This window comes from Piliocolobus tephrosceles, chromosome 19, assembly GCF_002776525.5.
Source record: "Piliocolobus tephrosceles isolate RC106 chromosome 19, ASM277652v3, whole genome shotgun sequence".
Classification (NCBI taxonomy): Eukaryota; Metazoa; Chordata; class Mammalia; order Primates; family Cercopithecidae; genus Piliocolobus; species Piliocolobus tephrosceles.
In genome coordinates, this window is record NC_045452.1 from 21798569 (window position 1) to 21825702 (window position 27134).

The 27134-nt window shown below is 51.3% G+C and overlaps 1 protein-coding gene across 1 annotated transcript in view; it reads left to right on the forward strand.

Moving 5' to 3' along the window:
- The first annotated feature begins 379 nt into the window (after positions 1–379).
- FAM83F (family with sequence similarity 83 member F) overlaps positions 380–27134 on the forward strand; it is a 34253-nt gene continuing 7498 nt past the window's right edge. The window contains exons 1-4 of the mRNA XM_023222271.2: positions 380–950; positions 24014–24181; positions 24732–24853; positions 26154–26830. Of these exons, the coding sequence (XP_023078039.1) occupies positions 462–950; positions 24014–24181; positions 24732–24853; positions 26154–26830 (1456 nt within the window). The 5' untranslated portion in view covers positions 380–461. The remainder of the gene's footprint in view (positions 951–24013; positions 24182–24731; positions 24854–26153; positions 26831–27134) is intronic.

Here is a 27134-nt window from a genome sequence, read left to right on the forward strand (position 1 = left end):
GACTGGGCCAGAACACGTGCTGCGCACTCCACGTGCACGGAAAATGAACGCGTACCCGCCACGGGGCCGGAGGGGGCGGATGGCAGCGAGGGCCAGACAGCGAACCTTTACCCCGCAGAGGAGTAGGGGCCGGAGCCCGCACGTGGGTCTGCGACGGCCCCGCCCCCAGGGGGCGTCCCCTCAGGGACTCCAGCCCCGGCTGGTGGGCCCTGCAGGCCCGGGCCCGACCGCGTCCGCCAGGCCGCCCCGAGGTCCCGGCGAGCCCGGCGGAGGCGGCGGCCCCTCCCCGCCCGACGGCCATGCTCGCGCGGATTGGCCGCTCCCCGACGGCGGGGCGGGGCGGGACGGGCCGGGGCAGAGCTCGCGGCCAGGTGAGGCGCCCCGCCCCTCGGCGGCTCCAGGTGCGGCTGTGGGACCTCGGACCGCGGCGGGGCCAGGTCCAGAGCCGGGGCCGGGGCGCCATGGCCGAGTCCCAGCTGAACTGCCTGGACGAGGCGCACGTGAACGAGAAGGTGACCGAGGCGCAGGCCGCCTTCTACTACTGCGAGCGGCGGCGGGCCGCGCTGGAGGCGCTGCTGGGCGGCGGCGAGCAGGCCTACCGCGAGCGGCTCAAGGAGCAGCAGCTCCGGGACTTCCTCTCCAGCCCGGAGCGCCAGGCCCTGCGCGCCTCCTGGAGCCCCTATGAGGACGCCGTCCCCGCCGCCAACGCCCGGGGCAAGAGCAAGGCCAAGGCCAAGTCCCCCGCGCCGGCGCCTGCTGAGTCCGGCGAGTCCCTGGCCTACTGGCCCGACCGTTCCGACACCGAGGTGCCTCCGCTGGACCTAGGCTGGACGGACACTGGTTTCTACCGCGGCGTGAGCCGGGTCACCCTCTTCACCCACCCCCCCAAGGACGAGAAGGCGCCGCACCTCAAGCAGGTGGTCAGGCAGATGATCCAACAGGCCCAGAAGGTAGGCCCCCACCTTCGCCCCCTCACCGCTAGGACCTTGGCCCCAGTCCCCTGGACCAGGCCTCACCTCCCAGACAGCGCCCGGGGCAGGCCGCCCTGAACACCCTCTGGAAATTGGGCCCCAACCCGCCGCTACTTCATGGGGCTGCAGTGAGGCCTCTAGAGCGAATGGCTGGGAGCGTGTTTGGGAAATTACAAGGCGCTGGACAGATGCCAACCGTCGGTATTCCAGCGTCCAGAGATGCTGGCTCTGCTCTGTGTTTCTGAAACTTCCCTGTCCAGTCTTCCTCCCCAGGGAAGATTGAGGACCGAGGCCCTGTGGTTAAAATGCAGCACTCAAATGTCTTGATAATAACCTAGGTGCTGCCCAGGGATTTACAGAACATATCCCGAGCCACTTTCTCATGTGATCGTCAAAGCAACTTCAGGGAGTGGGTGGCGGTGACCTTCAGGGTCCCACCTCTGCCATGCTGCTCTTTGGACCACCTCTCTCCTCCCGTAGTCAAAGCCGGGCTGGCGCCCTCACAGTCACAGCCTCTCCTGGACCGGGTGCTAGGCCCCAGCTGCCTGGAATGAATGACTTTGCCGGGGAGGGGGGCGGGGGCGGGGGAGGATATTGAGCACCTACTGTGTGCCTGGCCCTGTGCTGGGCGCCTTGGCACAGCAGGTCACCTGACTCGGCAGCTCAGGAAAGATACTTAGCATATCTGTCCTGCTTGGGAGTTGGAAGGAGGGTCTGTTTCCAGGGTAGCTGGTGAGGCCAGTCTGCTGTGGAGCAGGCTGAAGACTTTAATCTTTATGCCTTTGAGTAGGAGTCCTGGGCAGCTTCCAGATCAAATATAGGATGTCTCACTACATCTGAACTTTCAATAAACAACACATAACTTTTTAGTATCCTAAACATGACGTGAGACATAACGATACTGAAAAGTTCTTTGCTGTGTATCTGAAACTCAAATTGAATGGGAACGTTTTGTACTTTTATTTGCTAACTCTGTCTCCCCTACACTGAGATTTGTTCAGAAACAGCAGCAGCTTTTGGTGCCCAGTTCAGAATATACAACAGGAGTGGCTTGGGTTCACCACTCGAATTCCACTCAATGAGTGAGGTTGGAGTCCTGGTTCCCCTCGAGGCTGAAGAGGCCTAAGGAGGGAAAATAGAGCTAGAAAGACCAGTGTTCATGCTCATCTTCCTGGAAGGGGTGATCTAGGTAGTTGGCTACATTGGCTACCAGAAGGAAGGGTTAACTTTCCACCGCGCACGTTTCTACCCTCCCTCTCTATAATTCCTCCCTGCCTGACTGAGTTTTCTTTGTATATTGTGTTCTGCAAAAGAAAAGGCAAGATTGGACACAGAAGAGGGAAAAAGGATGTAGGCGGCAATACAGGCTGCAGCTGGGGTTAGGGGTCAAGTCTCATGATGTCATGCTAACAAAGCCTCTATTTATTTAGCATTTAATATGTGCCATCCACTGTGCTAATGACTCACCTGCGTTTTCTCATTAGCTTTTCACAACAACCGGGTGAATAGGTGTTTTCCTTATTTTTGGAGAAAAAGACATCAGGATTCAGAAGTTTCTCGCCAGAGGTCCCATAGCTAGCAAGTGACTGAGCCAGGACCCAAACTCCAAAGCCCATGCTCTTAACCATTGTGCTACTCTGCCCCAGTGTCTGAAATAATTTTGCAGTCCGATTAAGCAAGGGGTTTGAATGAAGCTAGCCTGGTCACAACCTGGAGTGCAGGTGGTGTACCCCTGTTACGAGAAGGGGGAGACAGGGCCCCTGGCCACTGAGGCATCTAGTCCCATGTGGGATGACAGGACTCTCTCCTGCATAGTGAGGTATTTTTAACTCTTTAAATATTTAACAGCAGAAACTTTGAATACTTGTGAACCCGTCCAGTAAGTACAGGTTTAACCAGTAATTTCCTGAGGGCCGGCTGTGTGCCAGGCACTAACTCGCCGTGAAGAAGATATACGGTGTGGCTTTACCCTCCAAGGGCTTAACAAATGCTGGGGCTCTGCTGGAAAGGAAAGAGTTTTTAAGGCTGGATGTGCCTCATCTGGGAAGCCTTCCTGAGAGAGGGGAGTTGCAGAATTGGAAAGGGAGAGGGTCAAATGGAATGGGCAGTCTCTCGGTAAGAGAGCTTTTTGCTTCAAAATAGCAAGGAGGTTTGATTGGCAGGGAAAAAGAGCTGTCGTGGAGGGAGGTGAGTACTGTGTGGGGCCTGGTGTGGGGACCCTAAAACTGGGCCCAAGGGAGGCGACCATCCCTAAGGAAGCAACAGTGTTGGACACTGTCGGTGTCTACCCAAGTATCAGGACCTCCGGGCCCCCACCCTTAATCACTGTCCCGCCTGTCTGCACAGCCCCTTCTTCCCAAAGACCCTGTGAAGAAGTTGGGACAGAGGTTGACCCTGTTTCACAGGTGAGGAAACCAAGGCACAGAGAAGGAAAGAGACTTGCCCAGAGGTCATGTGGCTGGTTCTAGAAAAACCCAGCTTCTGCTCTAGGGGCTGTACCTTCTGACCGCTGCCTGTCCCCCACCCCCACGCCAGCTTGTCCAGCTGGCAGGCAGCCTTCCCTGGCCATTCACTTAGATCCTTCCTCCTCCCCTTTCGCCCCGAGGGATGGAGTTTCCTTTGTTTCCAGTGAGAGTCTGGCTGCTGTGAGGCCAGGTGGGGCAGACTGAGATGGTTTACGTGCAGGGACATGGGGAACTGCCAAGGGGAGGCAGCAGGACAGGCACACATCCAACTGTGTGCCAGAGTTTTGCATTTTATTTCATTTAATCCTCAGAATAACCCCGTGAGGTGTTGTTTTGGTTCCTGAATCACAGACAGGAAACTAAGGTTCAGAAGGAGTTGCCCGTGGCTGCCTGCCTACAGTCACAGGCCAGCGGATGATTCTATACCTGGTGCTCAGGAATATGGAGAAAGGAGCCTAATTAGGGGAACATGAATGGGGGGTGACGGGGGAGGGGCTGAGGATGGGGACCAGTGAGAAAACAGCCCAGCAGGGGCCTTGTGGACTGGTAGGAGGGCCTTTGAGGAGGTTCCGCTGAGTGACCTGTATCCTGGGCCTCTGCAGATGTCAGAAAGCCCTTCCCAAACCGCCATTCGGCTGTTTACTTGTGGGGTGGGGATTTTTTCTGCTGTTTTTTTTTTTTTCTTTTTCCTTTTGAGTGATCTGCTTACCTGGGTGCCTCTGAATGATGGACTTTGTCTACTTAAATTACAAGCAGAAAGGGCACCTTTAGGGGCCCAAAAATGATCTCCTGGCCTATGCTACGCTAGCAAAGAAGACCAGGGGAAGTTGCTGATGCTTGGGCCACTCAGGTCATTGTAACTGCCTGGCAGTGGACTTACAGCAAGACCATGTGTAGGCTGGGAAAGCCAGAGTAAGGGGAGCAAACAACTGCAATCTGGATGGGCTGGCAACTTGGAAGGATTGTGCATCTGTTTGGCCACTGGACAAATATTTAGAGGTTTACTGCATGTGCTAAGCATACTTGAGTGGAAAGCAGATACCTAAAACACACCTCTGCTCTTATATAGCCTAATCTTCTGCTGATCCATCATCTAATACAGTCTGAGGAGTGCTGGACAGAGGGCGTGGTGGGAGGGGCACTAGCCCAGCCCCTAAACTGGGTTAGGGAAGGCCCTTTGATGCTGAGGACCTGTCTGCAGGCATGTCTGAACGCAGCAGGAAGCTGAGGTACACCAAGCTGTCCGCCCATCTTGCGCCCAGGCTCCCTTGTGACCAGTGGCATCCAATTTTGAGGCTGCTGGGCGGATTTAGAGAACGTTGCCTCCTGCTTTGGGAACAGACGCAAGTTTACCACACCCACTTCTCAAAGATTGACCCTTAACCCCTGCATTCCTGGCTCACACCCAAATGCACGATTGACCCAGCTAACCAGCTCATCTTGGTTTATCACAAACTGTCCAATCTCCTTGGCACCTCAATAGCTGCGTAAGGCAGGGTCTTGTCTTCATTACACAGAGGCTCCCTCTGAGCTCCAAAAGGGTGAAATGACTTATCTTCAGACCAGGACAAAGAGGTTACACAGAATCCCTGGGTCCTTGGTTGGGATTATCAGTGACCCCAGTGACACCATGCAGATTGTAAACACAACCTAGGAGAGGGAGGCTGCTGGAGTAGGTAACCATGACTAACTAGGAGCTGCTTCTATTTTGATTCCTGTTGTCATTAGTGGAAAAGGCCTGCCTGGATGGTTGAGGAAAGAGGGTAACCAGCCAGGCTGGTCCCTAACCCACCTCTGCCTGTCATTGGGTTTGTCCCTTTTCCTTCAAGGCCTCGCTAAGAGGCCACCTCTGCCTTGGTATTTTGTCGATTCAATTTTCAATCCAGAAGGTCCACAAGGTTTGCTTTGGGAGAGTGCATTTTGCCCTCCTGAATTGGGAACTTTGGAAGAGAGAGACTGCTTACTCTCAGTTTCCCTTCCGGTACCCCAACGGTGCCCCAGCTGTCACAGGTGATCAATTATCTGTTTATAGAATTGAAAACTGTCTTCTGTTGGCCTCCTTTCCCTCTGGGGAAGCAGGTGTCTGGAGATGTCCCCGTGGAATTGCACATTCCCCGGGGAGCTCCTTTAATCCACATCGTAACAAGCTGGCTGGCAGCGGAGAGAAGAATGCTCTAAATTGGGGATATGGGGAACAGGGAGGGAGGTGCATCAGGGGATTTAGGGAAAGGCTCCAGAGCAGGAGGCATGGCCGGCTGAGGTTAGCAGCCTTGGTTTGAGGTCTGGGCAGCTAATGGGAGGAGGGTATGGTGAACAGCTGGGACACAGATGCCCCTGGGCATGGCAAAGTCTTGGAGTCATCAGCTCAACTCCCCAAAAGATTCAGCTTTGCATATGGTGGGCCTGGCCCCTGAGGGGAGCCTACCACCGTCTTTCCCCATTAACCTCAAATGACATTTCCCTCATTCAGCTACACTAGCCAACAGTACCAAGCGCTTTCTCCATACCAGGCACTTTGCTGGACATTGAGATACTGCAATGAAGCAGATGCCCCCAAAAACCCTAGTTTAAAAAACATGTAATTTTTAAAAATGTTACTTGTTTTTGAATTCTGAGAGTCAAGCAATACATTCATTAGTCACCTCACCACCTTGTTTTAGAGCTGGTCCCAATTCTTATAACCTTCCTACCTCCCTCTTTTCCCCTATTATCCTCCTCCCCTTCCATCTAAGGGGGACAATTGACTTTATCTAGAAGCTCCTGAGCTGCCTTTTAGAAGCCTGGTTTAAACTCACAGAGCAAGAAGAGGCCTCTCAGGCAGCCCAGGGACCCACAGGCCCCACACACTCCTAACTGTTCTACCCTTCTGCAAGTGGCCATGCCACATGAGCTTTGTTTCAGAGTCCTTGCTGCATTAAGGCTGGTGGATAATGGCACAACTGCAGCTCCAGAGAATAAGCACTTCATAGCCCTTCTGAGATCTTGCCCTGGCCTGTCCAGGTATTCCTGGCAAGCCCTGGACGAATTGGCTGTTGAGTTCTGAGTCTCTCTCTCTCTTATGCTTGATCAATGATTGAAGGAGCTGGCATTTCTGAGCAGTGGACCAGCTTCATGTCAAAAACAGAAGACAAGATCTGAAGTTGAAAGGTCTTGATTTCATCCAGGCAGGCTTTTTGGTTGAGGAAAGAGGGTTACCAGCCAGGCTGGTCCCTAACCCACCTCTGCCTGTCATTGGGTTTGTCCCTTTTCCTTCAAGGCCTCGCTAAGAGGCCACCTCTGCCTTGGTATTTTGTCGATTCAATTTTCAATCCAGAAGGTCCACAAGGTTTGCTTTGGGAGAGTGCATTTTGCCTCTTGATTTCTGCCCGCATCTGACCACTTACTCACTGTGTTCCCTTGAGCAAATCACCTCCCTCTCTAAGGCTCCTGGCTGATAAAATGGGGAAGATAATACCGAGCTTCCTGGATGGTTTTGAAAAACGAAGGAGGGTGGGGCATGGTGGCTCTTGTCCACAGCACTTTGGGAAGCAGAGGTGGGCGGATTGCTCGAGCTGACAAATTTGAGACCGGCCTGGGCAACATGGCAAATCCCCATCTTTACAAAAAGTACAAAAATTAGCCAGATGTGGTGGTGTGTACCTGTAGTCCCAACTACTCTGGAGGCTGAGGTGGGTAGGTGGGAGGATCGCTTGAGCATAGGAGGTGGAGGTTGCAATGAGCAGAGATTGCACCACTGCACTCCAGCCTGGGTACCAGCGTGAAACTCTAACTCAAAATAAATAAATAACAAAACAAAGAAAGACAAGGGAGAAACCATGTGTGAAAGCTGAGGATACTGGAAAGTATCATATAAATGTTCACTATGTTAGAAAGTAACTGCTGTCTTCTTTTTTTGCAGAGCAGGGGAGGGAAGGGTAGCCAAATTTTCTCCCAAGAAGTTAGGGTGAGATTAAACCCAGGAGATTAGAGGTAGGCGAATCGGGAGGGCCAAAGACCCTGTGCAGGTGTGCTTCCTGCTTCCACCTTTGAGCGAGACAGGAGTGGCTGCCCACAGCCCTCCCACTCGCTCACTGCATTGATCTGTTGGCCTGATAATGGTGGTGGTGGGCCGTATGTAGTTGGTAAGGGCAGTCTTCTGCCGGCCTCCGAGCTGCCTTTAGGAGGCTGTGGTGTTGGAATTCTCAGCCCAGGATCTATGCTGGGATCTGGCATGGGCAGAGAGGGATAAAGCAGGAAGGTGCAGAGGCTCCCTTGTTCCTAAAGCAGGGGTCCCCCAAGGATGTTCCCCACACACGGTCATCCTGAAGGGCCAGACTACTGCCCAGCCCAGAGAGCCCGAGGGCAGCCTGGAAAAACTCCCCAAGCTCTTTTAGTTCTGGAGAACTAAAGCTTTCATTGGAACAAGAGGGTGGGGCTGCTGATGGTTAACCGTGATGTCATCGTGGCCTTGGGCCGTGTTTCCCTCTTTGGAGAAGAGGAGGGGAGAGTTGGCTCCTCTGAAATCGGATGCTTTGGGTCCCTGAACCTCTGAGGATGGGTGTTTCCCAGAAAGTTCAGAAGTACAAGGTGGGGCCTCAGTAAACTTCATGACTTCTTGAAGGTTCATGGTAGCAAAGCCAGTTCTGTTGGGTGGAGGTCTCCGAAGCCCAGGCCACTGGCAGGTGGAGGGAGCCCACGCGGTTGGGAGCCAGGAGCCTGGGAATCGTTGTTTTTGCCCTGGCCATCTCTTTCCTAGCTCCCTGGGTGATGTGGGGTACATCATTTGGCTTTGCTTGGCCTCTGTTTCTGCATCTCTAACATGGGGATAATTCCTGCCTTCTTGCTTATTTCCACACACTGTTCTGAGAACTTAGTGTAAGGCTATGGGAAATCGCTTTGAGAAAGGTGAGTGATGCGTGCAGTCAAGGGATTTCTCTGAAAAAGGGCTAATGCTGAGTGACGGGATTGGTGCCCTGCGTGCCATTGCGTTTCGTTAATCCAATCCTCAGCACCTTGCAAAGGAAGGGATATTTTCCCTGAGGCTCTGGGAAAGCATAAGGTGGCAGAACTCAGAAGAGGCTGGGGGAGATTCCACCCAGGTCTCAGCTCAAGGTGGTGTCCATCCACGACAGTTGTCCTTGGGAATTGTCCTCTGGGGCCATCTCTTCCCTCTAAAACTCCCAGAAACATTCAAAGTCTGTATGTCACCAGCCAGGCCCTGGGAGGCTCTTGGACCAGTTCTAGAGACAGACAAGTACACAACTGCCAGCTGCTCCATTCTGTGCCAAGGCTGGAGAAGAGGGTTGCCCCTGCCCAGTGACATTGAGGCAGGTAATATAGGGAAGCTGGGTACAGGTAGTTTCTCCAGAGACCTAGATTGTCCTCTTTATGGCCACTTTCTGGCCCCCTGGGACTTAATGCCCCTCCCTGACAGGCTGAGACCTTGAAGTGAGTCCCCCAGTCCAGCAACTATTAGTCCTTCCATCTTCTCAACCTCAGGGATGCTGCCTCACCTTGGCTGGTGGCCAGATCTACCTCCCTTTTCTTAGAGCATACAAAGCAGAGCCTGTTTGGGGACAAGTTTCCAATCCGAGCTGGGGGAGGTGGGGAGCAGGGCAGAGAGCAAACGAGCCCAGGGCTGCGTCCTGGCTGACCACCTGCCCCTGCTCCTGGAGCTGTCCTGGGCCGTCCCCCAGGCTGAGTCATTCTAGCCATTCCTGCCCGCCCCAACCCCCACACACCATGCCAGGTGCCATGACCAGCCGGCCTCAGCTGGGGCTGCTGCCCTTCCCAGTTTCCTTTTTCATTCTCTGAAATCGGTGGAGTCTGTGGACTTGCTAATGATCCCATAATCTTAGCCCTGGAAGAGAGCCTATGGCTTTTCTAATTATTAGTCTCTCTGGCCCACGTTTCCAGTAATCTGCAAACACATCCCCGGCACAGCTTGCACGCCGGTCATCATTCTGCCGGGCTCCTCACAGTCCTGGCAAGGCATGTGGGAGGCTCCCGATAAGTGTTATTTTATTTATTTATTTTTCAGCAGTGAGTCAGGAGATGGGGGTGCGGAGGTGGGACCTAGAACTCTCTACCTTTCGGTGGGCCATTGAAGACAGGCTGTGAGTTTCCTTAATTCACCCCCCACCCCCGGGAGGGCTCCCAGACCTCCTGGAGATTCCCTGCATTTGCTCATTCACTCACCGTGTTTCACTGAGACCCAACTATGTGCCAGGAACTAGAAATTTACAATGAGGACTCTGCCTTAAGTCTAATGGTGGCGGAGCAGGGGGGTGTGGGGTGACAAAAAGAAAATACAGCACAGTGGTGGGGGTGGGGATATTGATAGCTATTACTTATTGAGTATATAAGTGCTAGGCAAATGCCATCCCTTTTAGAATTATTTTATTTTATTTTATTTTTTGAGAGGGAGTCTGGGTCTGTCTCCCAGACTGGAGTGCAATGACTCCGTCTTGGCTCGCTGCAACCTCTGCCTCTGCCTTGAACCTCTGTTCAAGCGATTCTCCCACCTCAGCCTCCCAAGTATCTGGGACTACAGGCGTGTGCTACCACACCTGGCTAATTTTTGTATTTTTAGTAGAAACATGGTTTCACCATGTTGCCCAGGCTGGCCTCGAACTCCTGACTTCAGGTGATCCACCCATCTCGGCTTCCCAAAGTGCTGGGATTACAGGTATAAGCCACCACACCCAGCTCATTTTTGTATTTTTAGTAGAGATGGGGTCTCACCATATTGGCCAGGCTGGTCTCAAACTCTTGACCTCAAGTGATCCACCCTCTTTGACCTTCCAAAATGCTAGGATTACAGGCGTGAGCCACCGTGCCTAGCCTATTCCATTTAATTTTTTAACAACAATCCAGCAGCTTTTCATTTTGCAGATGAGGAAACTGAGGTTCAGAGAGGATAAGGTCACACCACCAGTAAATAGGACGCTAGATGGGAACCGAAATGTGTCTGGTTCTCAGGCTTGTGCACCTGTACTGAGCTCTAGGTGAACGGAGGCTTCCTGGGAATTGATGGCTGAATCAGCCAGTTGTGGAAGGGCAGGGCAGGCTGTGTACAAAACTGGAGGCCCAGGGCCCATGGACTCACACTGTTCCCATGTTCCCATCACTTGAATGCCCTCCTGACCACTTTCAACCATATCCCTCCCTGCACTCTCAACTTGCCTCACTAGGGAAGCCCTCCCAGGTAACATCATCTGGCAATAGCCACAGAGTTATCCTTGCTGCGTCTCATCACCTCCCAGGCAAACTGCCAACTCTATTTGTCTTACCCTGATAGATCAAGAAATACCTTGGCAGATACTTTGTGAGCTACCTCACTACCTGCCTCGCTCTGTCTATGTGAGAGCTCAAGGCTAGTAACGCAAACCAGCAGATGATCCTAAAAATCGTTTGTGTATCGTCATTGGATTTTTTTTTTTTTTAGCAGCTGATTTATCTTTCTAATTATGTTTGGCTTTAAGCTAATGTTAAAATGAGCTTGCATTAGATAATTTTCACTAATTAACACCAACTTAGTGCCGGGAAAGTCATCTCAGAAGCTTGCCGTGGGGCAGGGAAAAGCCGGCCTAGGATCTTACAAAGAATTGCTCTGCTTACTCCCTGGCAGGTCACGACACGTGGTTGTTCACAGCTGAATTAGCTGGCCTTGCTCACATGGGTGCCATCTGTCTTCCTCCTCTGGAGAGCCAGCCTGGGTCTCCTTTGTACATACACCCTCCTTCATTCAACCTTGTCAAGAGTGGTGGCCTCACAGGGTCAGCCTAAGAGGGAGTGAGCCCCAGGGGGTGCAGCAGGGAGACCTGACCTGCAGGGTCGGGATCAGAGCCCCACACTGAGGTGGAGGGCTCTCGGAGAGGAAGCGGCCTGGCTGGGTGGAATTGGGCTCTGCTGCTGCCAGCATAGGGAGGGAGCCCGGTGTTTTATGATGTCTAATTAGTGAGCCCAAGACGATGGAATGTGGCCACAGATAGCTGGGAAGCCCCAGCTGATGAAGCACAGATGCCCTGCTGCTGGGGTGGGGGCAGCCTCGCCTCCAAGTGGGGAACAAGACCCTGTTGCAGCCAGGTGCCGTGGCTCATGCCTGTAATCCCAGCACTTTGGGAGGCTGAGGTGGGCAGATCATTTGAGGTCAGGAGTTTGAAACCAGCCTGGCCAACATGGTGAAGTCCCGTCTCTACTAAACATACAAAAATTACTCGGGTGTGGTGTAATCCCAGCTACTCGGGAGGCTGGGGCAGGAGAATTGCTTGAGCCTAGGAAGCAGAGGTTGCAGTAAGCAGAGATTGCACCATTGCACTCCAGCCTGGGCAACAGAGCGAGACTCCATCTCAAAAAAAAAAAAAAAAAAGCTATTGCAGCTCTGGATTTTGCTCTGCCTTCTTGGTGGACCAGGACTCAGGCCCAACCCACATCTCAGCCCCCCAAGGGAAGCCTATGTGAAGGCATTCTGTTTAGAACGATGGCGGGGCTCTGTCCCCCACCCCTTGTGGACAGATGGGGAGACACCCCCATGTGCCTAGACAGAAACAGCCCTGGGCAGACATGCATCCTAGGGAAGGTACACGCTACACTGGGGACTGGGGACAGAGGATGATCCTGGGCAGACATGCATCCTAGGGAAGGCACACACTACACTGGGAACAGGGGACAGAGGACGATCCTGGGACAGCCCTGGGAAGAGTGAAACAAGGACCTCGACAACGAGTATTCTCATCACTACAGGCTTAGGGGGTGACACTGTGAGTTAAGGCACGAGCCAGAGCCTGCTGGGTGAGTTTGGAGAACATCAAATAATCTTGTGGGGTATGAGCTGATTATCTGGGGAGAAAGTGGATAAATGCCTCTTTGGGTTGGAAGCACATGAAGAGTCTTCAGCCAGGCTGAGGGCCTTCGACTTGACTGTAGGCAGTCAGGAGCCTCTGAGTGGGCAGGGAAACAGGGCGCTTGGGTTGTGTTATGGGGTCCATCTGCCACGAAGGGAACAGTCAGGGCAGCATGAACTAGCATTGCTGCAAGGTGACCCTGAGCACCTACTGTGTGTCAGGCCTTGTCCCAGAGGAAGGACAGAGCTCAGCCAGCTGTGGCAGGCACCAGGCAAGATTTTTATCTAGGCTTGATCACATTTCTTTTCATCTTCATAGAACCATGAAGTAGCCTCATTTTACAGGTGGAATTCAGAGGGCTTCAGTAACTTGCCCACGGCCTCACAGTCAGTGTGGAATCTCTGGCACTTTCCCCACTGCAGTACACTTCTGTACTGTTTTATTTAGCGATGTAAATCTAGAGACCAGGGATGGGAGGAAGTTAAAGGGGTGTTCTGTGGGGGTCATGCAGCAGGAGCCCCTCCTGTGGGCAGCTGTGAAGCCTCCTCTCCTGTCCTGTCCTCTCCTGTCCTGTCCTCTCCTGTCCTGTCCTTTCCTCTCCTGTCCCCTCCTCCCCTCCTCTCCTTCTCCTCTCCTCTTCTCTTCCTCTCCCTCTCCGCTCCTTCTCCTCTCCTCTCTTCCTCCTGTCTCCTCTCCTCTCTTGCTGTCTCCCCAGGGTATGTACATGGGGAACTTAAGAGAAAGTTTGTTGTTTAGTGGTTCCCACTCTACTGGCGTAAAAATTGGTGATAATTCAGAAGGGGCCTGTTGCAGTCTTGGTGACAGTCTTTGCAGTGTACCCAGAGTACTTATGACACCCTCTCCTGGATGCATCGTCTCCATAGAGCACCCTTCTGTGCTGCGGTGATGGCCGGGCCAGCTGGAAGTTGCTCTGGTTGCCCGCAGCCCGCCTTGAGATACTTTACTCTGGCAGCGGCTTTCTTAGCTGTGCGTTGCGACATTCAGCATGAGTGTAGACACCTGGTATGGCTAGGTGAACAGTTCATCATGTGGGTTATTCCTTAATTGGGCTGCCCTTCCCCTCAATTAGTTCAAGTTTTGACCTTCCTGGAAATGTCGTGTTCCCTGGGCTTTAATCACCACCGTGGGCTGGGCCTGCTGGGCATGGCATTGAGCAGAGGAACGACATCCACACCTTGATGTCTGTGCCGCGGGAGGCACTGGCTGCCTGGCTCCCCGGGAGCTCAGCGGGCCCCCCACTGGCCCTCTCCTTTCTCGCCCCCTCCCCTGAAGTGGTGGCCCCTTTGTTCTGGCTCCATCACTGAGGAGAGAAGAGGGCACCTGCATTTACCCATCACTCACAGCAGGACAAGTACCACGCTGTTGCAGAATCTCATTCAAAGCTCAGAACAGCCCTGTAAAGGCATCACCTCCCCATTCTAAAATGAGGAAACTGAGGCCCAGTAAATGACTCACTCAAAGCCAAACAACCAGTAAGACATTCTGCTTCCTGACTGTATATTATCCTGCACACAGCAGCCTTCACTCAAAGTGTGACACATTCCCCCCGTGCATTCAAGTGACCTGAGTGGGGGTGGAGGACGGAGGCTGCTGTTAAAATGCATTTTCTTGGGCCTTTGCTGAATTCAAGTTTTTGAGGATGGAATCTGCATCTTCAATAGGCATACCCCCATCCCTGCTCCCAGGTGATTCTTTACATACTGGAGTTTGACAACCTGCCCTTGATCCTCTGTTTGGGGAGATCAAAAAAGGAAATTCCACAGCTGGAGATGTTTGAGTCAGAGGCTGCAGGAAGACCCAGCTCTACCCTCCATGGGAAAGGAAAGGACTGCCCTCTAGTTCCAGATAGACTAACTGCCCTGGACTGCCAGACAGATGGCCATTCTGGGAGACAGCAGTTTGACCTGTTTGCTCAGCTGCTGTCCTCTCCACCCTGAGGGACCTTACGGCTTCAGATGTGGGGAGTTCCTCCCATTTGCCTTATAGTTATAAAATGGTTGTTATAAAACGATCCCTCATAACTGCACAGCGTTTTCGTGGGATCTCGTGGGCATGATCTCATCCGAGCCTTCCAACAGCCCTGGGAGGCAGGCACGGCAGGCATGGGAGGCAACTCGGCCCCAGGCGCACATGGGTAGGTAATCAGTGGGAAAGTGTCCCTAGCTGCTTCCCTTCCTTCTCCAGGAGAAGTGACTGTCACCAACAGGCCCCCCAAGGTCACCAAGCTTGGCCTGTGGCCTTTTGTTTTTTCATACCCACAGAAGGGGCGAAGCTGGGGCTCTTGGCAGGCAACAGCAGCCTATCCCACCCCAGAGTCCTGAGCTCCACGTCAGCAGGGCAAGGGGACGGATGGTGTTGTTTCTCTCTACCCATGCATCTCGGTTTGCGTCCTGCTGTGGAGGATGAATCGGAGGGTAGATGTAAGCAGGAGAGAGCAGTTAGGAAGCTCCTAGAAGTGTGGTAGGAAAGGAGGAGGGTCCAAGCTGGGGTCCGAGCAGAGGCGGTACCAGTGGGGACAGAAAGGATTGACCCTGAGAAGGTGCCCGCGGTGGGGCCTGCTGGATTCAGTGACTGATGGATTTGGTAGGTGGGGAGGAGGAGGAGGCTGGTAGGCCTGGGCTTCTGGCCAGAGTGACTGGGGGGTTGTTGATCTGGGGAGTGCCTGTGTGACTGAGGGACACATCCAAGCCGCAGTCAGCCCTGTGGATGTGGACACCTGGCAGAGCCATGCCTCCTCTAGTCTGGGTCATCCAAACACATGTGGGGTACGGGGGCCAGGTGGAGCCCTCTTGTCATTTTTGTTATCTGACGGTAATTACGGAGTCCAGAAAGAGAATTGGAAACGCTGGCAGTTTAACTAAAGCTGGATGGCAGGAGAGGGGCATTTGGAGGCTCCCTCCCGGCCTTCACTCCCCATCCTGCCGTCCAGGCAGGATATCAGATGAGGAGACGGTGAGCTCACAAAACACCCCATGAGAAGTCTTACAACATCAGAGGCTGTCTGCCAACGCGCCTGCGATGGCTTATAGAAACTGCTGCCACCTCGAATTAACCTCTCTCCCCAGGCATTGTGCATCAGTAGGTAACCAGGCAAAGGACGCCAGGGGTGGGTAGCCAGCTGGAGGGGGCGTGATTTCCTCCCCCAACAAAATCTGCTTCCCTGGGTTCTGAGCCCATGATGTCCTGTTTTTAAACCCGATTTTCCATCTACACTGGGAGCTTTGAAGTTCGCTCGGTGTGGAGAATCACGTGCTCAGTGAAAGACCCAAGCGGAGAGAGTGGGGAGCTGGTTCCCCTGGGCCTGACGCTGCAGAGCTGAATGTCAAAGCGGGGCCCTCAGAGACCAAAGCGGAGGGTAATTATCACTTCTCCACAACTAGATTGCAGGAGTCAGCCAGCAATTGATTTTTTTTTCTACTACAGATATTTCATTGTTTAATTGGTAGTGACACAGATGGCTGGCTCACACCAGGGCGTCACAGTCCGACTCGCGAAAGCCAGGCTGTGGGGACTGCTGCCTCTCCTGACATCCTTGGGCAGGTGGGGCTAGGACAGGCCAGCTTCCCTGCTTAATTTTTCAACCACAAAGCAAAAGTAAGCGTGTGAACCTGAGACATGCTTCTGTGAACCGGTCAAGGTGTCCTCAGCAACATGGGTCCACTCTAAGCTGGATACCTTGGAGTGTTCAGAAATGAGAGGAGGACAGGGAACTCTGGCCTAGACAGCCCGTGGGAGATAAACTATCAGGCGCACTCGGAGATGGCGATCAAGTATCAGAGCCCTGGAAACTGCATTGCTGGTGGAATGAAGCCAGAACTCTGCACGTTGTGTTCAAACCCTTCGTATCCAGCCCATGTACCTTCACCCTTATACCTACGCAAACCTGCCCTGAACTGTGCCAGCCCAACTGGAGGACTTGAATGTGATTTTTGGTTGTTTGGTTGGCTATTTTGGACCCCAAGTGCAAAATGCTGATTGTGCACCTTAGTTCACAGCACATTGCCACCGGCGAGCCTTGGAAGGCCTCTTACTTTACCTTTCTCCTTCCACAGGCAGCCACCCTCATGTGTTCAGCATATTTCCTCAGACATCTTTGTATCCTTGAAAAGTGTGCAGTATTATTTTATGTAGTGTGCTGTGCTGTTTTGTTTTGTTTTTTTGAGATGGAGTCTTGCTCTGTTGCCCAGGCTGGAGTGCAGTGGCACTTTCTCAGCTCACTGCAACCTCCACCTCCAGGGTTCAAGCCATTCTCCTTCCTCAGCCTCCCTGGGATTAAAGGTATGTGCTACCATGCCCGGCTAATTTTTGTATTTTTAGTAGAGACGGGTTTCACCACGTTGGCCAGTCTGGTCTCAAACCCTGACCTCAGGTGATCTGCTCACCTCAGCCTTCCAAAGTGCTGGGATTACAGGTGTGAGCCACGGCGCCCGGCCTGTAGTATGTTTTTATTTACATAAATGGTATTAGGCTATAGAGCTCACTCATTAACATTTTCATTTGAACTATCCATTTTAAAAGAAATTATCCAAGTTACGACACATGGAACTAGTTCGGCGCTTCTGTCTGCTGTAAAACATTCTATCACATTCCTCACATTTTCCTTACCCAGTCTTCTAGAAATAGACATCTAAGTTGTTGCCAGCTCCTTGCTATCCCAAAGAAAGATGCAGGGAACATATTTGTTCTGGCCCCATATAGACCTGTGCAAAGATCCAAGAGATTCCCAGGGGTGCATGGCCAAGAGTGGCTTTTCTGGCTTGTAGCTATGCACATGCTCAAATCCACTAACTTCTGCCTGTTGCTCTACAGAATAGCTGCACCAGTGTTCCCACCCACCAGCAGTGACAAAGGTCCCCCTTCCTCCACCTACCAATATTTTGGATTATCCAATTTTCTGATTTTTCATTACTCTCATAGTTGTAAAGTGGTCTCTTCCTTTCCCTTTTTTTTTGGAATGGAGTTTTGCTCTTGTCGCCCAGGCTGGAGTGCAATTGTGCGATCTCGGCTCGCTGCAACCTCCACCTCCTGGATTCAAGCAATTCTCTTGCCTCAGCCTCCCGAGTAGCTGGGATTACAGGCATGTGCCACCATGCCCAGCCAATTTTTGTATTTTTAGTAGAGACGGGGTTTTACCATGTTGGCCAGGCTGGTCTCGAACTCCTGACCTCAGGTGATCCATCTGCCTTGGCCTCCCAAAATGTTGGGATTACAGGCATGAGCCACTGCACCCGGCCATCTCTTTGTTTTAATTTGAATTTTTCTGATTACTAATGAAGATTACTTATTTTGCCTGGTGCAGGGGCTCATGCCTGAAATCCTAGCACTTTGGGAAGCCAAGGCAGGTGGATCACTTGAGGTCAGGAGTTTGAGACCAGCCTGGCCAACATGGTGAAACCCTGTCTCTACTAAAAATACAAAAATTAGATGGGCGTGATGGTGTGTACCTGTAATCCCTGCTACTTGGGAGGCTGAGGCATGAGAATCACTTGAACCTGGGAGGCAGTGGTTGCAGTGAGCTGAGATCGTGCCACTGCACTCCAGCCTGGATGACAAAGGAGACTCCATCTCAAAAAAAAAAAAAAAAAAAAGACAGCTCCTTTTTACATACTTATTAGCATAATTTCATTTTCCTTCATGGTTTGTGCATTTGGGAACTTAAGAGAGTCTTTCTTACCCCATGTCATGAAGATATTTTCTTGCATTTCGTCAACTCCCTTATTAGTTATATCTTTCACGTTTAAGTACTTAGCCTACCTGAAATTTTCCTTTACATGTGGTGTGAAGTAGGGATGGATCCGTCTCTGTTTTTCTCTATGTAGTAAGCCAGTTTTCCCAGTGGCATCTGCTAAAGGGCATTTTTTTTCTCCACTGAGTTGTGATTCTACCCCTATCGTACATAAAGTTTTGTGTATGTGTACATGTATATATGTGTTTGTGTGTATACTTCTGGTCTCACCATTCTTTTCCATGGGTTTATTGGTCAGTTCCTTCCTACTTAAGTAGTACAAGTAGTACAATTCTTAATGCTGTGGTTCTGTAGTATGCCTTACTCTCTATAGGACAAGCGTTCCCTTTTAGCTTTTCCTTTTCAAAGTCGATGTGGCTATTTGTGGATCTTTATTCTTCTTTATATCTTACAAGTATTTGAGTTTCTCAAAAGCATTTACTGAGCTTTTTATGGAATTTCATTGAATTTTATTAATATGGAGCGTATTAGATTTTTTAAATATTAAATCATATTATCTTTTCATGATTTATTGCTTCATTTATTCACATATTTTAAAATGTCCTTTCATAGACTTTCCAGTATTTCTTCCTGAAGGTATTTATTTCCAAATGCCATGTGGTTAGGTTTTAACTGGGAATGGATCTTATTTTCTTTCTTTCTTTCATTCCTTCTTTTGTTTTCTTTTTTCTTTCTTTTGGTTGATTATTGCTGGAATAGAAGAAGGCTATTGGTTTTCGTAAGTTTTTCTTGGAACTGGCAATTTTGCTGAATTATCTTATTAATTCTAATTGCTTTTCTCTTTGTTCTACTGGATTTTCTGTGAAAATTGTATTATTCTTAAATACTGGTAGTTTTGTCTCCCCTAATCCTTATGTCTCGTATTTCTTTTCTTTTTTTTCTTTTCATTTTCTCTTTTTTTTTGTCTTATTGCATTGGTGAGGACCTCCAATACTGTGTTGAACTGTAGTGGTGACAGTATCCTCTGAGACTTAAAGGGAGTACATCATAAGTTTCTCTGTTAAGTAAAATGTTTCATGTGGGTTTTTGGTAGATAGAGCTTATCAAGTTAAGGAAGATCCTTCCTATTTCTTGTTTTCTAAGAATTATAATCACAAGGAGGGATCTAGGTTTATTGAATACTTTGTAAAATTACTAAGATAAATATGATTTCCTCCTCGTGACCCCATAAATGTTTTAAATTAAAATGATACTATTTCTGATGTTGAGTCACCCTTAACATTCTTAGGATAAACTTTACTTGGTTACGGTATATTTTGTTTAGTTCATTTTTTTTAAGTGCACTCTTATGTCATGTGCATTTTCATTTGCATTAGCATGTAATTGGCCTTAATATTCTTTTTTACCATGTTTACAATTCCTTAAAGTTCTATTATGTCGGTAGTAATTTCTTCTTTTTCATTCAGTATTTTATTTACGTCTCCTCCTTTTTTGTCGGTTTGCCAGAAGTTTGTCTGTCTTGTTTAGTCTTTTTAAACAGCCAGTTTTTGATTCAATGTGTCTGAAGTATCTCCTAGCAATCCCATCTCTAGGAAGCAGTGAAATGAAGACCCTGGAGCCACCTAGGACTGAGTTCCTTGCTCTGCCACATGGCAGCTTTATAACCTTGGACATAGGACTATAGCCCCTATGTGTTCACTTCCTCATTTGTAAAGTGGGAATAACCCTTTCGCAAAATAGTTGTGAGGATCAGATTAGAAAATTTACCTAAAGCACAGGAAACAGCCTAGGGTGCACTGAAAGTATTTAGTACATGTTAATTCCCATCCTCAGTGCCTGTATTAGTCAGGGTTCTCCAGAGAAACAGAACCAACTGGATGGGCATGTTTGTGTGTGTGTAAGAGAGATCCACCAAGAGACAGAGATTGATTGATTTTAAGGAATTGGCTCATGGGATAATGGAGATGCGAGGCCAAAGCCTGCAGGATGGACTGTCAGGCTGGAGACGTTGGGAAGAGCTGCAGTTCGAGGCGGTGTGCTGGTGGAATTCCTTCCTGCCCAGGGTGGCTCAGTCTTTCTTCTAAGGCCTTCAGTGGATTGGACGAGACGTACCCACATTACGGAGGGTAATCTGCTTTACTCGAAGTCCAGTGATTTAAATGTTAATCTCATCCAAAAAAAACACCCTCATAGAAACATCCAGAATAATGTTTGCCCAGCCAAGCGAACACATAAAATTAACCAGCACGGTACCTTTGTTTGTGCTGTGCCCTTTCCCTGAAATGCTCCCCTTGCAGGCCCCTGCTAGGCCACGTGACACCTGTACGTAGATTAGAAAAAGGCGACCCTTCCCAGGGCAGATGCACCCCCTCCTCAGCCAGTGCCCGTGTGCAGGACACACTCGTGCAAGGCAGCCCAGACAACCTTCCTGCTCGATCTTCCTCCTGCTTCTTTCTCTCGGTGCCAAGGGCTTCCCATCCTTCACAGTTCAGCTTCCTTGGTAAAGTCTTTCTTATTCTCCCCTGGCTAGAAGTAATCTCTCCGCTCACCCACCCACCCCCCCCCCAACCCCACATCACATGTCACGCTCTTAAAGGCATTTATCTCATTTATCTCATGTCTTAGTTATTTTGTGCAAAGGTCTTGTCATTCCACTTGGATTAACCCCTTGAAACGGCGCCGTAGCTTATTTGTCTTTAGGTCCTCTCTCTGCCTGTGGGGCTCAGAAAGAATTCATTCTCCCTTCATGAGTGATTATCACAGTATCAACCTCAAAGGAAGATGCTGAGGCAAAATTAGCATAGAGAGTTTATTTGGGCCGAGATTTAGGATGGCATCCCAGGACACACTTCCAGGTTTCCTTGGGGAGGCTCAAGTTTTTAAAGAAAAAAGGATGAAATCAGGATTTGGCAGGGGTTGGGGGTAGATGGGGGGGACAACCAAAGTCATTGGTCAGGAAGTCTCATTGGTTTACAGAAACAGCGTTGTCAGTGATTGGCTATACATTGTTTCTTTGTTTTTCTTTTTGAGATAGAGTCTCACTCTGTTGCCTAGGCTGGACTGGAATGCAGTGGTGCCATCATGGCTCACTGCGGTCTCAATCTCATGGGCTCAAGCAATCCTACTGCCTCAGCCTCCCAAGTAGCTGGAACTACAGGCATGCGCCACCATGCCTAGCTAATTTTTGTATTGTAGAGTCAGGGTTTTGCTATGTTGCTGAGGTGGATCTGAAACTCCTGAGCTCAAGCAGCCCTCCTGCCTCAGCCTCCCAAAGTGCTGGGATTATAGGTGTAATCCACTGTGCCCAGCCTACCTTGTTGAACTATGTAATCCACTGTGCCCAGCCTACCTTGTTGAACTGTGTAGCATTTTATGGCTACTTAGAGTCAGTCTAGAGGCCTCATAGAGCAAGTGGCTTCAAGCCACTTACTAATAGTAATTATTTAGCTTGAAGGGGAGTGAGACATGACAGCTATTTTATTTCATTTTATTTTATTTTAAGATGGAGTCTCGCATTGTCCCCCAGGCTGGAGTGCAGTGGCGCAATCTTGGCTCACTGCAACCTCCACCTTCCTAGCTCAATCATTTCTCCTGCTTCAGCCTCCTAAGTAGCTGGGATTACAAGCGCCTGCCACCACGCCTGGCTAATTTTTGTATTTTTAGTAGAGACAGGGTTTCACCATGTTGGCCAGACTGGTCTCAAACTCCTGGCCTCAGGTGATCCATCCACCTCAGCCTCCCAAAGTGTTGGGATTACAGGCATGAGCCACTGTATCTGGCTGCTATCACATTTTAAATGCCTCTCTGGGCCTGGTAATTTAAAGGGCCTCTCATTCTTCAGATAAAACAGTTTTTGTTGTTGTTGTTGTTGTTTGTTTGTTTTGTCTTTCTCAAAATGTAAGAGCTGTGAAGAACTTTAAATGGTATTGTGTAGGGCAGGGCACTGGAGTCTTTAGAGTCAGAGTGATGGCAGAGCACACATGTGAAGGTGGTGGCACAACCGTGACGGAGGCTGATTGAGTGCACCTGGTGCCAGGTGGGCACTCGGCACTTTCTTTCTTTTTTTTGGGGGGGGGATGGAGCCTCACTCTTGTCCCCCAGGCTGGAGTGCAATGGTGCAATCTCAGCTCACTGCAACCTCCGCCTCCTGGGTTGCAATGAGCGATTCTCCTGCCTTAGCTTCCTCCCCAGGATCTGGGATTACAGGCATCTGCCACCATGCCTGGCTGATTTTTGTATTTTTAGTAGAGATGGGGTTTCACCATGTTGGCCAGGCTGGTCTCAAAGCCCTGACCTCAAGTGACCCACCCACCTTGGCCTCCCAAAGTGCTGGGATTACAGGCATGAGCCACCACGCCCGGCCCTGCACTCAGCACTTTCGTGGTGCATCTCACTTAGTCCTGGGACAACCCTTTGAGATCTAGGTGCAGTTATTAGCTCTATTTTGCAGCCAAAGAAGCTTGGGCAGGCCGTGGCATGGGGATACTAGCCTGGTCTTCCTGACTTTAAGAGTCGGTCCTTTCAGTTGTGAAGGCAAACCGACTTCCTGGACTGTATAGCAGTTACCGTTAACTGAGGACTTACGACTTGCCAGGCGTTGTGTTTGCTGCTTGCAAAGTTATCCCTAATCCTCAGGGAAAAAGTGTAAAATACAAGGTATCCTCACTTTGCAGATGAGGAAACAGAGTCTCATTAAGGTTAAGTGACTTGCCTAAGGTCACAAATAGGAAGTGGTGGATCCACAGTTAAAATCTCTCCGACCCCAAAGCCGAGGCCTTTTCCTCAGCATCGCATGCATGGTGTTTGGGCCAATAAGAAAGCCTTCAGCTGGAGTGTGGAGCATGGTTTGTGTAGGAAGCTGGAAGTAGCTGTGGCTGGAAAGGTGGAGCGGCCTTGGGCTGCATAAACCTTGCCTCCAGGGTGGACACTCAGGGCCGATTTTTGTAAATGAAGGGTCCTGAGCAGTGACTTTGATTTGAGGATGGGGTGGTATGGGATGGACACCTGAAGGCCAAGGGAATCCAGGCCAGCAGGAGCTCTGCCTGGATCTGTGCCTGGGGAAGCACAGAGCTTCGCACAGCTGCAAGGCCATTGGCGCATCCAGGCCTGCTGAGAAAGTGATGTTAGAGCAGATCTGTGGCTCACAGACATGAGCCCACCCCTGGTATCAGTAATGGCATCTCCTTGTGCCTGCGTGTTTTTCTAGGGTGTCAGGAGCAACTTTCTTCAGCCCCCTAGATCTCCCATGATATGGCTCATTTCATTTCATTTCACTTCAGTTCAGTTCAGTTCATTTTTTTTGAGACAGAGTCTCACTGTATCACCTAGGCTGGAATGCAGTGGCATGATCTTGGCTCACTGCAACCTCCACCTCCCAGCGGCATGATCTTGGCTCACTGCAACCTCCACCTCCCAGGTTCAAGCAATTCTCCTGCCTCAGCCTCCCCAGCAGCTGGGATTACAGGTGCCCGCCACCACGCCTGGGTAATTTTTTTTTTTTTTTCGCTCTTGTTGCCCAGGCTGGAGTGCAATGGCACAATCTCGGCTCACTGCAACCTCCGCCTCCGGGTTCAGGCAATTCTCCTGCCTCAGCCTCCTGAGTAGCTGGGATTACAGGTGCCTGCCACCATGCCCAGCCCATTTTTTGTATTTTTGATAAAGGGTTACACCATGTTGGCCAGGCTGGTCTCAAACTCCTGACCTCAGGTGATCCACCTGCCTTGGCCTCCCAAAGTGCTGGGATTACAGGTATGAGCCACCTCACCCAGCTCCGATATAGCTTCTTAAGGGCTGCTAGAAGACCCCCAGGATGGGGAGGTGGGGATTTGTCCAGGAGGAAGTACAAGCACATGGCCTGCACCCCCAGGCCCATCTCCAGGGCTCAGATGTGCTCAAAGGTGAATGGTGAAGCCCCAGGAATGGTGCAGGTGGAGATTTTGGCTCTTGGCCACAAGTGACCCCAGGGCGAGGTGGTCCCGTCTGAGCGGGCTTGCCTCTGTGGGTGTGTAGACACTGCATGCCCCACCAGTGCCCTTCCCCACCCAGGTCATCGCTGTGGTCATGGACCTCTTCACTGACGGTGACATCTTTCAAGACATTGTGGATGTTGCCTGCAAGCGCCGGGTCCCAGTGTACATCATCCTGGACGAGGCGGGAGTGAAGTACTTCCTGGAGATGTGTCAGGACCTGCAGCTCACCGACTTCCGGATTCGGGTAAGTTGCACCACTGGGGCAGAAAGTGGTCAGGAGATGAGACAGGGACTACCTCTGCCCCTCCTGTGGCTCTCCCATGCTTCTTCCCTGATTGGGGGCTCAGGTAAACTTCAAGATCTCAACACCTTTCCTTCTGTTGAAAGTCAAGCCTTTAACCTTGGCTTTACTGTTAACTACTGAATCATATGCCCAGTTTCGATTTTATCCCTAGGCTGCTGAGACTGAAGGAGGCAGCTCTGGCCTGGTCCTGGGGTGTTTAGCTTGCAGAATCACTGACTTCAAAGTGAAGGCTGTTGTTCTCTTCCTGGGCCTTTTGAGAACAGGCAGGAACCACCCTGGGCTTGTCCATGCCTAAAGCAAGATTTGGGGACTTCTTCCTGCTCACCAAAGAGGGTTCCCTATGGAAGGCTGTAGGAAGCAGAGCGTCTAGTAAAGACAGGAGCCTGCAGGCAGGGTCCATAGACAAACGGGCTCTTCCTCTGCAGAAGCAAGGACCTGGCACAGAGGCCGGCCCAACCCAGGTGACGGTGCCTTCTACTCTTCCCAACAGAACATCCGTGTCCGCTCTGTGACAGGCGTCGGCTTCTATATGCCCATGGGGAGGATCAAGGGGACCCTGTCATCAAGGTTCCTGATGGTGGATGGTGACAAAGTGGCCACTGGATCTTACAGGTGAGTTGGGCCAGGTCAAAGAAGGGCCCAATCAAGAAGGAGGCCTTGATTCCAGGTGGTGTTCAGGAAGATGCCAGACTGGAGCCTCCATCATCATGAGTTGTAACCGGTATCGTCTGACGTAATGGCAAAGGACAGCTTTCTGCCCAGTCCCCTCCCTCAAACTTCCTGGTTGATGGATTATTCTAGAAAGAGGGTCAACTCTTCCTAGGCATTATGCACTGCCTGCTTTTCATGGTCCATTTGCAGCCAGTTGCATTTTGAGGCTAGTTGTTAGGTAGGACAAGCAGGAAGTGGGATGCACCAATCTGGAAAGAAACAGGAAGATGTGGTGTGCAGGGAATGTTGCCAGAATTTTAGTTTTTTTTTTTTTGAGATGGAGTCTTGCTCTGTGGCCCAGGCCAGACTGCAGTGGTGTGATCTCGGCTCACAGCAACTTCTGCCTCCCGGATTCAAGCGATTCTCCTGCCTTAGCCTCCCGCCTCAGCCTCCCGAGTAGCTGGGATTACAGGTGCCTACCACCACACCCAGCTAAATTTTGTATTTTTAGTAGAGACAGAGTTTCACCTGGCCAGGCTGGTCTCGAACTTCTGACCTTAAGTGATCCACCCACCTCAGCTTCCCAAAGTGCTGGGATTACAGATGTGAGCCACCACACCCGGCCTCAGAATTCTGATTTTAAAATAATTTACCAGGAACACGAGAGACTGTATCTGTGTAATATCTGCCCTCCAAGTAAATTAAAATATGGATGATGAGAAGAGAGACCTGAGCACACGAAACAATGAATAGCAGCGTAAGTCCTGTCACATGGTCAGAGTATGGGTTTCTGCAGACACTAAGTGCTTAAAAAAATCAGAAAAGAACCAATACAGAGTAGAATAATATTCATAATAGTGGCAGCTGCAGTTACTATTTTTTAAATGTGTGTTTGTGCCAGGGACTGAGCTAAATGTTTTATATGAGTTACTTCATTTGCGCCTCACAACAACCCTGTGAACATATGTCCTGAGAGCCCCAGCTTACAAGGCACACGAGAATATAAACCAGGTTTGAATGCCTGCCTGACTTCCCATGCTCTTTCCCTGCACCTACTGCCTGCTTGCTTCATTGGAGGCCAAACTCTGGGGAAAGGGAGTCTGCAGGTGGGTGGAGGGAGGCCAGTCCAGCGTGTGGCCCTCAAGGAGCCTTCCACCAAGGGTCTGGCCACAGCGGAGGGGCGGAGGGGTGGGGGAGCAGGGGCAGGGCAAGCGAGAGGCCTGGGCACACGCGTCTTGCTTTTCTGTCCCCACGTTCCCAGGTTCACCTGGAGTTCCTCCTACGTGGACAGGAACCTCCTCCTGCTCCTGACAGGGCAGAACGTGGAGCCCTTTGACACAGAGTTCCGGGAGCTGTACGCCATCTCCGAGGAGGTGGACTTGTACCGGCAGCTGGGCCTGGCGGGCAGGATTGGCCTCCACTACTCCTCCACTGTGGCTCGAAAGCTCATCAACCCCAAGTACGCCTTGGTGTCAGGCTGCCGCCACCCGCCTGGGGAGATGATGCGCTGGGCTGCCCGGCAACAGCGGGAGGCAGCCGGCAACCCGGAGGGGCAGGAGGATGGTGGCAGCGGTGGCGAGTCGGCCCGGCGCCTGGAGAGCTTCCTGAGAGACCTGGTTACGGTGGAGCAGGTGCTGCCCCCTGTGGAGCCCATCCCCTTGGGAGAGCTGAGCCGGAAGGATGGCAGGATGGTCTCTCACACGCACAGAGACCTGAAGCCCAAATCCCGAGAGGCACCCAGCCAAAATGGCATGGGAGAAGCAGCCCGGGGGGAGGCCGCCCCCGCCAGGCGCTTCAGCAGCAGGCTCTTCAGTCGCCGAGCCAAGAGGCCCACGGCGCCCAACGGCATGGCCAGCTCCGTCTCCACTGAGACTGTCCCTGAAGTGGAGTTTCTGACAGGGAAGAAGCCCAACGAGAATTCCAGTGCTGACATCTCAGGTGAGCCCTCTTCCCTCTGGCCTGGTGTCTCCCCAGGCCTCTGGCCCTGGCCCCACCTCAGCCCTTACCCAGGAGCACTGCCTCACACCTGCAGAGGAGCAGACTCCATCTGTGGGCACAGAGAGGGCAGGAGCTCTGGGGTTCCGGGGTCCTTGGTTCCCATTCTGGCCTCAGCCTTTAGCGGCCTGGAGGCCTTGGGCAGGTCCCGCAGCTCTGAGTTTCATTTTCCTCTTCTCTGAAAGAAGAGAAGGATTCCAGGCTTGGCATGGAGTGGTCTGAGAGCTTCTGCTACTACTGCTAGAAG